Source organism: Macrobrachium rosenbergii, chromosome 22 (assembly GCF_040412425.1).
Source record: "Macrobrachium rosenbergii isolate ZJJX-2024 chromosome 22, ASM4041242v1, whole genome shotgun sequence".
Lineage (NCBI taxonomy): Eukaryota > Metazoa > Arthropoda > Malacostraca > Decapoda > Palaemonidae > Macrobrachium > Macrobrachium rosenbergii.
Genome location: NC_089762.1, coordinates 47,040,891 through 47,053,390, shown reverse-complemented (window position 1 = coordinate 47,053,390; position 12,500 = coordinate 47,040,891). Strand labels below are relative to the sequence as shown.

At 35.3% G+C, this 12,500-nt stretch overlaps 1 protein-coding gene across 1 annotated transcript in view; it reads left to right on the top strand.

Moving 5' to 3' along the window:
• The window catches only part of LOC136850841 (putative neural-cadherin 2), an 812,567-nt gene that overhangs the window by 675,521 nt on the left and 124,546 nt on the right, over positions 1-12,500 (top strand). The window contains 1 exon segment of the mRNA XM_067124862.1: positions 2,061-2,176. Within this exon segment, the coding sequence (XP_066980963.1) occupies positions 2,061-2,176 (116 nt within the window).

Genomic DNA, 12,500 nt, shown 5'->3' with positions numbered 1-12,500 from the left:
CTCTTACTTGTATGTTTTTTTATTCCTTTCCATCTGCATTTATCTATATTATTATTATTATTATTATTATTATTATTATTATTATTATTATTATTATTATTATTATTTATTATTATTATTATTATTCAGAAGATTATTACTCATATGAAATATTATGGTTCCATAATGTCCACTAAGATTTATATATATATTTTTGTATTCCTTTACATCTGCATTTGTCTACATTATTATTATTATTATTATTATTATTATTATTATTATTATTCAGAAGATGGACCCTATTCATATGAAATGGGCACTGGTTCCATAATGTCCACTAAGATTTATATATATATTTTTGTATTCCTTTACATTTGCATTTATCTATATTATTATTATTATTATTATTATTATTATTATTATTATTATTATTATTATTATTATTATTATTATTATTATTATTATTCAGAAGATGGACCCTATTCATATGAAATGGGTACTGGTTTCCCCAACGTCCACTAAGATTTATATTATCTTTTATTCCTTTCCATCTCCATTTATCCACACCAAGACTAATTAGTGCCAGAGATTCAGTTTACCTCTCTCGTCACCTCTGCATAATAAAAATAATAAGAAAGAGATTCTCCATATATATTTATTCCTGGAGACATAGCGAGAAAAGAATGCAAGGCCGGAATAGAACGCCATCTGACATAACACACCCAATTATGAATTCAAAACTTTTAGCATATTATTTTGAGCTGTACAAACACCGCGCGCAGTTTGCTGGAGAAAATAAATGTTTGCTAGGTTTTTGAAGCCTGTCTATTACAACAAGTGAATGCATAATGCAAATAAAAAAAGTGCAAAGTTTGTTATGGTTTTACGGCGTATGCCAGCTGTTCAAGTATCTGTTTTCAGAGTTTGAAATATGCGAAGCTGGTTAGTATTATTTTAAGAAGAGTGATTAAATTCATTATTATTCATTATTATTATTATTATTATTATTATTATTATTATTATTATTATTATTATTATTATTATTACTGAAAAAGATAATTATGAATAATTCAGATGTTATGAAAAAAACCCGCTTGCGTTAGCTCTAGAGATTGGAATATAAGTTTTTTATCAGTATGAAGTTTATAGTATAAAAAGACACTCAACAATAGTCTGAATTATAATGACTAATGTTGGGAAAATTAATAACACAGGATCAAATTAGGGAAACTTTCAACAAAACTTACATTGAAACAGAGTTATTCACCTCATTTACCAATACTGCCCTAAAATGGAAAACTGCAGTATCTGCAAAAATTTTGATGATAATAATGAATTATTGGGCTCGTGAAACACTAATACACAAGTTACTGCAGTTTCAGAATGATTCGTCCATGCTTTATTAAGGGGGTCCCATTTGCAGCATCTGCAAAATCAGTAGCAAGGCAAGGGAAAACTGCAGTATCTACCATTTTTCTTAGTTTTGTATTTCTTGCAGATACCCCAGTCTTCCATTTTAGGGCAGAATATGTCTCTTCTTTAACTGGTTTACTTTAATTTTTTTTTAACTAGCAGTTTTAAAGTATGTATTAGATAGCTTAGATTATCAGCCGTCAACTTTCTCTCTCTATTTCTCTCCTGTCTCTCTGTTTTTTCCACAGGAGCATCAGTCCCGCTATCTCTCTCTCTCTCTTCCACAGGCGCATCAGTCTCTCTCTCTCTCTCTCTCTCTCTCTCTCTCTCTCTCTCTCTCTCTCTCTCTCTCTCTCTCTCTCTCTCAGTCTTCTCTCTCTCTCTCTCTCTCTCTCTCTCTCTCTCTCTCTCTCTCTCTCTCTCTCTCTCTCTCTCTTCCACAGGCGCATCAATCTCTCTCTCTCTCTCTCTCTCTCTCTCTCTCTCTCTCTCTCTCTCTCTCTTCCACAGGAGCGTCAGTCTCTCTCTATCTCTCTCTGTCTTCCACAGGAGCGTCAGTCTCTCTCTCTATCTCTCTTTGTCTCCCACAGGGGCATCAGTCTCTCTCTATCTCTCTCTGTCTTCCACAGGAGCATCAGTCTCTATCTCTCCCTCTCTCTCTTCCACAGGAGCGTCAGTGAGATACAGCATCACAGGAGGCAACAGAGATGGACTGTTCACCATCGACCAACACAGTGGCCTCATTACCCTGGCCGCACCACTGGACTTTGAGAGCCATCCTAAGGTAAGAAAGAGAGAGAGAGAGAGAGAGAGAGAGAGAGAGAGAGAGAGAGAGAGAGAGAGAGAGAGAAGCTTGAGTGGTGTTCAGTAAAAGTGCACTTGTTCTTCCTCCTCAAGATGTTCATTTTTTGGTCGTACGAAGCGCCTCAGTGGATTCCCGTAAGTATATATGACTCGTTTCTCCTTCAGATCCGTTGGAAAACTTAAAAAGGATGAATGGGAGTCGAACAATAATCCGGTTGCTGTTCCTTGAAAGGAATGAATGATCACTTCAGAAGCGACGCCGAAAACTCACGTTGAGGCAAATGACGCTGCCCCTCCTCGAGGCTTGTGGCTCTCTCACTTAGGAGGCGTCTTGTCTCCTCATAATGAGGAAAAATGAAACGACGTTCAGGCGTGAAGTGAGAGGCTGGGAATGCGGATGTGCTCGCGCTGGGAGGCAGTCGAGTTCGCTTGTTTGTACTTTTGGAGCACTTCCGAGGATCGCTTGGAATTAAAATCTACTTCTTTAGAGCGAATGATGTTTTATTTTCTTCTTTTTAGTTTTCTGAAAAGAGAACTATTGTGTTGGCTTTGTTTTTTCTTCTTTTTAGTTTTCTGAAAAGAGAACGATTGTGTCGGCTTTGTCTGTCCGTCCGCACTTTTTTCTGTCCGCACTTTTTCTGTCCGCCCTCAGATCTTAACAACTACTGAGGCTAGAGGGCTGCACTGTAAAAAGTTCCTTTACATTTGGCTCAAGTACATTTGAAAAAGACGCTTTGCAACCTTGTTTTCCATTCTTGATTCGTCAGTTCAACGATGAAAGTTGCCTTGTTTTGCTCAAGGGCCTTTAGGTTTGCCGTCGTCCATTCCGGGCCCATGCGCTTTCGCCAAGTACCTCTCGTCCGAAAGTAACCCCCTGCCCCGGGACTAACCTCACCAAGTCGACCCTCGTTTTAATGATGTCATATCTGACGGCGTGGGTACCCTGGTAAAACTCATAAAATTTCTCTCTCTCTCTCTCTCTCTCTCTCTCTCTCTCTCTCTCTCTCTCTCTCTCTCTCTTTGTAGCGCAGACGTCATGTATCGATGTTTTATACTATTGATAACTGTGAAATGTTGGGGGAGGTTGTTTCTTTACTTTTCCGTGACACTTTGAATCGCCTTGGAGTTGGTATATATTGATGTTTGTGAATGAGAAGGGGAATGATAAATTTAAGCCAGTGTTTATTTATTCATTTATTTATTATTGTAACATTTTTTCTTAGTTAAAAAGGCAGATTTCTCCTATTAATAAGGTTTGAGAAGGGAAACGATAAATTTAAGCCAGTTTTTTATTTTTTCTCGTTTTAAATCTTCTTCTTAGTTGAAAAGGCAGATTTCTCCTGATATCAGGTTTTAATCCTTTTATCCTTTTATCCTTTTATCCTTTTATCCTTCGTTGTCCTTGCCAGCTTTTTCCTTCATTATGATACCCATCTCGATCTCCTTACCCAAAAGGACATTTGAAAAAAGTTCTCGCATAATCAGATTTTTCTCTCGTGATCTCCCTGTAACGACGTTCTTAGGTGAGAATATTACCACGAGAGAGAGAGAGAGAGAGAGCGCTCCCTCCCTGATTCCTAAGAGAGAGAGAGAGAGAGAGAGAGAGAGAGAGAGAGAGAGAGAGAGAGAGAGAGAGAGAGAGGGAGGGAAAATGCGCTTCCTCCCTAATTCCTACTTGAGAGACAGAGAGCGCTCCCTCCCTGATTCATACTTTTGAGAGAGAGAGAGAGAGAGAGAGAGAGAGAGAGAGAGAGAGAGAGAGAGAGAGAGAGAGAGAGAGAGAGAGAGAGAGAACGCACTCCCTGACTGAATCCTGCTTGAGAGAGAAAGAGTGAGAGACAGAGAGAAAGCGCGCTCCTTCCCTGATTCCTACTTTTAAGAGAGAGAGAGAGAGAGAGAGAAGAGAGAGAGAGAGAGAGAGAGAGAGAGAGAGAGAGAGAGAAACCGCTCCCTCCCTGATTCATGCTTGACATCACTCGCCGAGACGTTAATTAATTTGTTGCCGATTCCCTTCTCGCTAAATGAACGGAAACATTGACGGAGCGATTGATGATCACAAGGCGTCCAATAAACGGAAGGAAGGAAGGAAGATAATGCGGTACGTAATGTCCTTCGCTTCGTTGCGTCATTCGGTCTTCGCCGGCGCGAAATAGCGGATGATTGCTTTTGCTTCGTTCGGTTTGGGATGTTTTCGTTTTGCATTTTATTTATTGATGTTATGCTTGGATTCTTTTCATCGCTTTTTAGATTGTTGGCATATATATATATATATATATATATATATATATATATATATATATATATATATATATATATATATATATATATATGCATTGTTGCGTATATACAATAGTTTTGAACCAATAATATATATATAAATATTATATTTATCCAGTTGTATATATATATATATATATATATATATTGGATAATAAATGCATTGTTGTATATATACAATATATATTTGAACCAATAATAAGAGGTGTATAAATATTGATAATTTATCCAGTTGTATATATATATATATATATATATATATATATATATATATATATATATATATATATATATATATATATATATATATATATATTTATACACATATATATACAAATATATTGGTGTTGAAAAATTGTACCTCTCTTTGCGACTGTCTTCTTTATAATTCGTACTACGGACTGCATTAAAAACAATAATTCCCAAGAATTGTTGAACGGGAAACGGCTAAACACCCGCCGGGAAAATTTTATTTTAAATAAATGAAATTAAGATCGTCTTGTGTGAAGAATTCTTTTACAAAGGATGCGTATTGACACATACGCCCACACACATAAACGCAGACATAAAGATGGAGAGAGAGAGAGAGAGAGAGAGAGAGAGAGAGAGAGAGAGAGAGAGAGAGAGAGAGTGGAACACCTATTTTCCCGTCTCTATGTTCCTGTAAGTGACACTCACCGTCGTTACTTCCACGAAATCATCGCGCTGCCGGTTCCTTTTCGGACTGTGTAGAAATATTAATAATACGTGGTGGCATTCTCTCGCTGGAAGGAACAAGGGATTGTGATTTTTAAGGGTCTTAAGTCTGTGATTGTGGGGTCTTTTTTCTTCACTAACCACAGTTTTGTTTAATTTGTGGGTAGTTTCGAATATGAACGTGTTTTCTTTGTTTAGTTTTGTATGACAGAAGTTTTATTTACTTTATTTTTCCTTTGATTTTGTATGGTAAAAGTTTTATTTACTTATTGTTTAATTTGTGGGTAGTTTAGAATATGAGCGTGTTTTCTTTATTTAGTTTTGTATGACAGAAGTTTTATTTAATTTATTTTTCCTTTGACTTTGTATGGCAAAATTTTATTTACTTTATTTTTCCTTTGATTTTGTATGGCAAAAGTTTTATTTACTTTATTTTTTCCTTTGATTTTGTATGGCAAAAGTTTTATTTACTTAATTTCATCTTTGATTTTGTATGGCAGGAGTTTTATTTACTTTATTTTTTCTTTGATTTTGTATGATCAAAGTTTTATTTACTTAATTTTTCTTTGATTTTGTATGGCAGAAGCTTTTATTTACTTTATTTTTTCGTTGACTTTTTGACCAAAGTTTTATTTATTTTATTTTTCCTTCATTTTGTGTGACAAAATTTTTATTTATTTTATTTTTCCTTCATTATGTGTGACAAAAGTTTTATTTATTTTATTTTTCCTTCATTATGTGTGACAAAAGTTTTATTTATTTTATTTTTCCTTCATTATGTGTGACAAAAGTTCTATGGCTTTTTGTAAAAGCTCCATATAACAGGAAATATTCATAGAAAGATTTGTCAACACGCAGACAGTCTGAAGGAGGCCATAGCCTCGTTTGGAAATTTCGCCTTAATATAAAGAATAAAATTGCAAGGTTTGAATAGAACGGCACAGTATAATTCATTCCTTTAGAAAAGTATACAGAGGCGTCATGTCAAACTACATGGATATGCAACATATTACTCATATACTTGTACAAGCGGGTAAATATAAACTAATATCCAAAGAAAAATTGCTTTAGAGTCCTTTCATAAGCCGAATGGAATGTGGAATCGTTGATGCAGTTTTCATCTATAAGAGAGAGAGAGAGAGAGAGAGAGAGAGAGAGAGAGAGAGAGAGAGAGAGAGAGAGAGAGAGAGAGAGAGAGAAGGGTGGTGTGATAAACCTCTTGTCTAGAAAATAGAAAATATACAGAGAGAGAGAGAGAGAGAGAGAGAGAGAGAGAGAGGGTGGTGTGTTAAACCTCTTGTCTAGAGAACAGAAAATATACAGAGAGAGAGAGAGAGAGAGAGAGAGAGAGAGAGAGAGAGAGAGAGAGAGAGAGAGAGAGAGAGTGGAGTGTTAAACCTCTTGTCTAGAAAATAGAAAATATACAGAGAAAAGAGAGAATAGTGTTAAACTTCTTGTAAAGAAAAATAGAGAATATACAGACAGACAGACAGACAGACAGACAGACAGACAGACAGACAGACAGACAGACAGACAGACAGACAGACAGACAGACAGAGACAAAGAGTGAAGGGTGGCGTGAGAAACCTCTTGTCCAGAAAAACAGAGAAAAATGGCGTGATTGCTTTTTCCAGAACCGTTGATTCGGCAGGTTTTGCTTTTTCACCTGCACTGGAGTCACTCTGCCACCACCACCACGGTTGAAACGGTGGTGCTGGCAGCTCGCCCCCGCGTGCTTTCTCTTTCTGAGATGCTGTTGGAAGGAAGGAAGAAAGGAAGAAAGGAAGGAAGAAAGGAAGGAGCCAGCGAGCAAGAGAGAGAGAGAGTTCCTTTCGGAAGCATCCTCGAAAAACTTTTGCAGGGAGAATCCTTTGTCAGCTAACAGCATTCCACCTTCCCCTATTTTTGAAAGGAGTCTCGAATTTTTGAATGTTTGTAGCTTGTGTGTATGTATGTGTGTGTTTCTTTCTTTCTTTTACAGGAACTGGCGACAATAAAGACTGATGATACTCTTTATATGTCTGAATATGGTGGCAGATTGTCATTCAGAAGTCTGTAGTTATTCGCTTATTCCGATAAGTAGGTAATGGTAGTTTTCCTTTATTGGTGGTGAAGTTATCGAATGGATGGCATGTAATGCATTTAGAATCAATCTAAAACTTTTTTTTTTTTTGCTGAATTGATTTGGTTTTGTAAGACACACACAAACAAACATATATATATATATACAATATATATATATATATATATATATATATATATATATATATATATATATATATATATATATATATATATATATATATATATTGATATATGCATATAAATATATATGTATATATATATATATATATATATATATATATATATATATATATATATATATATATATATTTATATATATATATATATTTATATATACATATATATATATATATATATATATATATATATATATATATATATATATCTTCTTCTTCTTCTTCTTTTAACGTGCTTTTATTCCCAAACACATACATGTGCCTTCTTTGAAGGACTTTTGATTTGGCTTTGTGTAGACCTGTGGTCTGTTAAAATTATGTTTCCTGTCGCATCTTATGAATTTTAAAAATTTAAATATTAACACATGATGTGTTTATGTTTTCCTGTCGCATCTTATGAATTTTAAAAATTTAAATATTAACACTGATTATGTTTTCTCGTAAAAAAATTAGGCTTGAATTAAAAGTCAGACCTAAAATATACCATGAAAATCAACTGACAAAATTCTAGTATAGGCCATAATGAAGAAGAGTAATTTAACTATTTAGGCGTCTGCCCATGGACATCCCTTGACAGGTCAATGTGGTCTGTTTGCCCTTCTTTGCAATATGGAATAGTTCTATTTTATGCCAGTAATTTCCTCTGACGTTTCGGCATTTCTTCGTCTCATTGTCCAGCGCGACAGCAAATTTGCACAGCTCGGCTGGAACCACACGAATGAATTGGAAAAGGGAGTTTGTTCGGACCTCGAGTGGGAGAGCTATAACTTTGTGGACAAGTGGTCTATTGTGAATGTCTTTGTCACAAGAGTAGCTTCATTTGGTTCGTTGTCTTCCCTGACGGGCATAATATGATGCGGAACCGAGATCTAATTAAATCCCATTGTTATGGGACGTGAGTGTATGATTCAGTGCCATCGTCATATTCACTGTTTCTATTTATAACAGCAAATGTGTTATCCTCAGGAGAACGAGGCAAATGGAAGTTCTGCTGTTCAAATCTCAAAGGGTTGCAGTTCTGGGGAAGATTGCGTCATCTGTGAGAGAGGGTGTGTTTAGATGAATTATCATGAATTTCTGACGTAAAGAGAGAAAGTACCCAGCAATAAAGGGTTAAAGAAGAGTATATACTCTAGTCGGATGGACAGAGTTTGCATTCATGCTAAACAGAAGGACTCTATTAGATTACAAGTGATAAAGGAAAAGAAAGAAAATTGGGCACAGTAGAGGAACGATTAATTAAAATGCCAAACGATGAAAAAATAATGGACTGGGATTTATATTTTTTGTTACATTTATATTTAAATTTTTTTTATATTCAGATTTTTATATTTTGTATTTGGTTTTTATATATCATATATTTGTGGGTCATCCATACAGTAAACAGTAAAATGAAAATCATTTTATGTCAAAACTGACTCATCAATTGGCACTCGTTCCACCCGTTTTTCCAACAGTTGTCAGTTTTACCAACATAATTGCATCGTCCTTTGCCAAAACGAAGTCACGCCATTTCCAGAATATGCAAATTCTCTTGCGTCACGCCTCCCGCCGCGGTTTTAACCGCTGATGTTGCCAAGTTGCGTAATGAAAGCAAAAGTGGTTCTCAAGAAAATCAAAAAGTTGGATTATGGTCGTCTGCTCCTTTTCATTTCGTACGGTGGTGCTGATATGAATTTAGAAGTTCGAATGTTCCATCTGAATCCTTTTCTAAATATCTTAAGATTTTAAATATATATTTTTGGGGGGCTCCACAAGAGTGTATATTTTTCTTTTTCTTTTTTTTACATTAAGTTCCGTTTTACAGTCGTTTCCGCTACGAAAATTAACAAAACAAAATAAAAAATTGAAAGAAATATGCGGTCAGAAGCGAAAATGCAATGCATTACCACCCTAACACTATTCTCCTTGCATTTTAATACATTTTTATCTGTTTATTAATTTATTCTTTTCTTTTTTTAATAAGTGGTATCCCTTCTTTCTGTATTTCCATTTACTTCCTCTTGCTTCTTCCTAATGCAGACCTTAACATTCTTTGGAAGATTGATTTCAAGTCACTGGCTCCTTTGGTGGGCTTGTTTCATATGAATAGATTTCATCTGCTGAATGATAGATAACAAATAAATAATCAGCATGATAATTCACTTGAGGGTAGACATTTTTAAGAATGGAATAAATGCATTTATACTCTAAAAAGAAAAAAAAGCGTTGGTCAAAAAAATGACGGAATTTTTGGACCATGAACGGATTGCAATTTTTTATTTCATATCATTTTTTATAAATAAAAGAAGCGAGTCCCAAATTATATTATAACGCTCACATACGCCAAGAGGCCCTTTTGTACACTTTGGAAAAACGCGAACACTTTCAGATTTCGAAAACATTTTTGGTTTTCCTCAATTTTTTTTTTTTTAATCTTATGCGCTGCTGATAACATGGTGAATATTCTGTTGGAAATGCGAATTGATTTACATTTTTGTCGACGGTATTCAAAAGAGGAAACGAAATCCTTTTCTAATGCGTTATTGATAAGAAGCGCAAATCTGCTCCGTAAAAATTGCATTTGTGAATTGTGAAAAAGCTTTTTTTTTTTTTTTACAAGAGTAATTACTTCAGTGACATTTTAGGTTTACTGAACTTTTCCCTATTTGTATGAACACTGAAGAGTCCTATATATATATATATATATATATATATATATATATATATATATATATATATATATATATATATATATATATATATATATATATATATATATAGCCTCGATGGCTAGGTCAGTAGAGCAAGGGCCTCGATGGCTAGGTCGCTAGAGCAGCAGTCTCGGACTTCATAGAGGTCTGTGGCACGGGTTCAAATCCACAGCTGACTGGTCAGAGAGGCGCCATTTTGCTATCCATGTAGACACCCCGGGATTGTGTATGTAATCAATGGATAGGTTTGCTGAAAGCAAATGGGTGTTACAGACTAATACACACACAAACAAAGCCACTCCAACATCTTCTAAAAACATAACAGACACCTCACATGTCTCGAACTGTTGACCTAACTGCTCAACTCTCCTCGCTGCTGGGAGAAAGGGAGCTGGGGATTTGGTACGATACATGTACACATGCGCTACCGGGGTCTAAGTGATGTCAGGCAGGGTAGCCAATCAAGGCCACAGTGTACCCCAATGCCAAATCAAAGTCCTTCAAAAGAAGGCATCGTGCTTACCCCATACAAAAATGGGAAAAGCAAAAATGGAAAGAATAAATATATATATATATATATATATATATATATATATATATATATATATATATATATATATATATATATATATATACATATATATATATATATATATATATATATATATATATATATATATATATATATATATATATATATATTTTATTTTTATATTATTTTTAAGGTACACCATATCGCACTTATGGCTTCATCTGTCCAGTTAATGGTCGAGATGTACTTAAAAGAGAATATTTACAGGACGAACTGCGTTTTCGGTCGTCGGTGCTTTTAATTTTTACTGGGTGGACCGTTAGATGAGACAGGAATCCGTAGGTGTTTTATTTCTGTTTTGATAGAAGGCCACTTGTGTACACAGCCCTAAAATGGAAGATAGCAGTATCTGCTAAATTTTCGAAATTGAGATATGCTCGTGAAACACTAATACACAAGTTACTGCAGTTCCAGAGTGATTCTTCAGTGCTTTATATAGGGGTTTCCATTTGCAGTATCTGCAAAATTTTCGAAATTGAGATATTCCACCTATTGGGCTCGTGAAACACTAATACACAAGTTACTGCAGTTTCAGAATGATTTTTCAGAGCTTTATTTAGGGGGTCCCATTTGCAGTATCTGTAAAATCAGTAGTAAGGCAAGGGAAAACTGAACTATCCACCATTTTCTCAGTTCTGTATTTTTGCAGATACTGCAGTCTTCCATTTTAGGGCAGTATATATCTCTTTCCTGGACAATCTTAACCCCAGAGCCCCTGTTTTTCAGGAATCACGGGCAGTATAATTCTTTCCTGGGCAATTTTTCAGGATTCACAGGGCTTAGGTCATTTCTCCTCCCTGGAGAGGCCAAAATATGGCTGAATACTGTTAGAAAAGATACATCTATATTTCTGTGAGAAATTCAGCATCACTTCGCCCGGTGGACCTTTTCCAACTCAGGTATACCTCGCCATTTGCTAATCTCCGTCATCAGAGTGCTTGCGCACCCTGTGTAGCCGCTGAGGACGCCTTGAAGGACACACGAAACAGCGATGTTAGACAGGACGTTTCAAGCAGAAAGGTTAAAAAAAAAAATTAGAGGACGAGGATAGGAAAGAAGGTCAAAAATATAAAGGCGCTTTTCCCATGGCTAAATCAAAAAAGGGAATATGTTTGTGAACGGTTGCGGTAAAGGACGAACATAATTGGAAAATTATGAACACCCACATTCAATATTCTTTCTGAAAGAAATTGATGGAATTTAGAATTTTTCCTTCCGCGATAAAAATGAGAAATAAATCACAGTTATATTGCAGGTAATTGAAATAATGCGTTGAAAAATCTAACGGGAGAATGTGGAAATATCTGTTCAGCTTGTTTTAATCTTTTTCTACCATGTTGAGGTTTTGTTTGGAAATATCAGAGAGAGAGAGAGAGAGAGAGAGAGAGAGAGAGAGAGAGAGAGAGAGAGAGAGAGATTTTGCCATACAAGCACAATACTTTTCCTCAGCTTGAAACAACAAACTATATATATTTTTTGTTTTTTTGTTCTGTTATAAGTGTTAATTATCTATCTTAAGGTTAACTGTTGAAACAGACTCTCTCTCTCTCTCTCTCTCTCTCTCTCTCTCTCTCTCTCTCTCTCTCTCTCTCTCTCTCTCTCAGTCATTGTGGGTAAGGCTTGGCAGAACGAGTCCTTTGGATAATGTTATGCGATGCTTTTGGTATTGTCATTTATTCATGTTTTTTGTTCACAATTTCACCATGTGCTTTGTTACTGTGGGATCGTTTACACCAGTGGTTCTGAACTTTATTCAGTGTATGCACCCCTTTCATATCAGCAGTC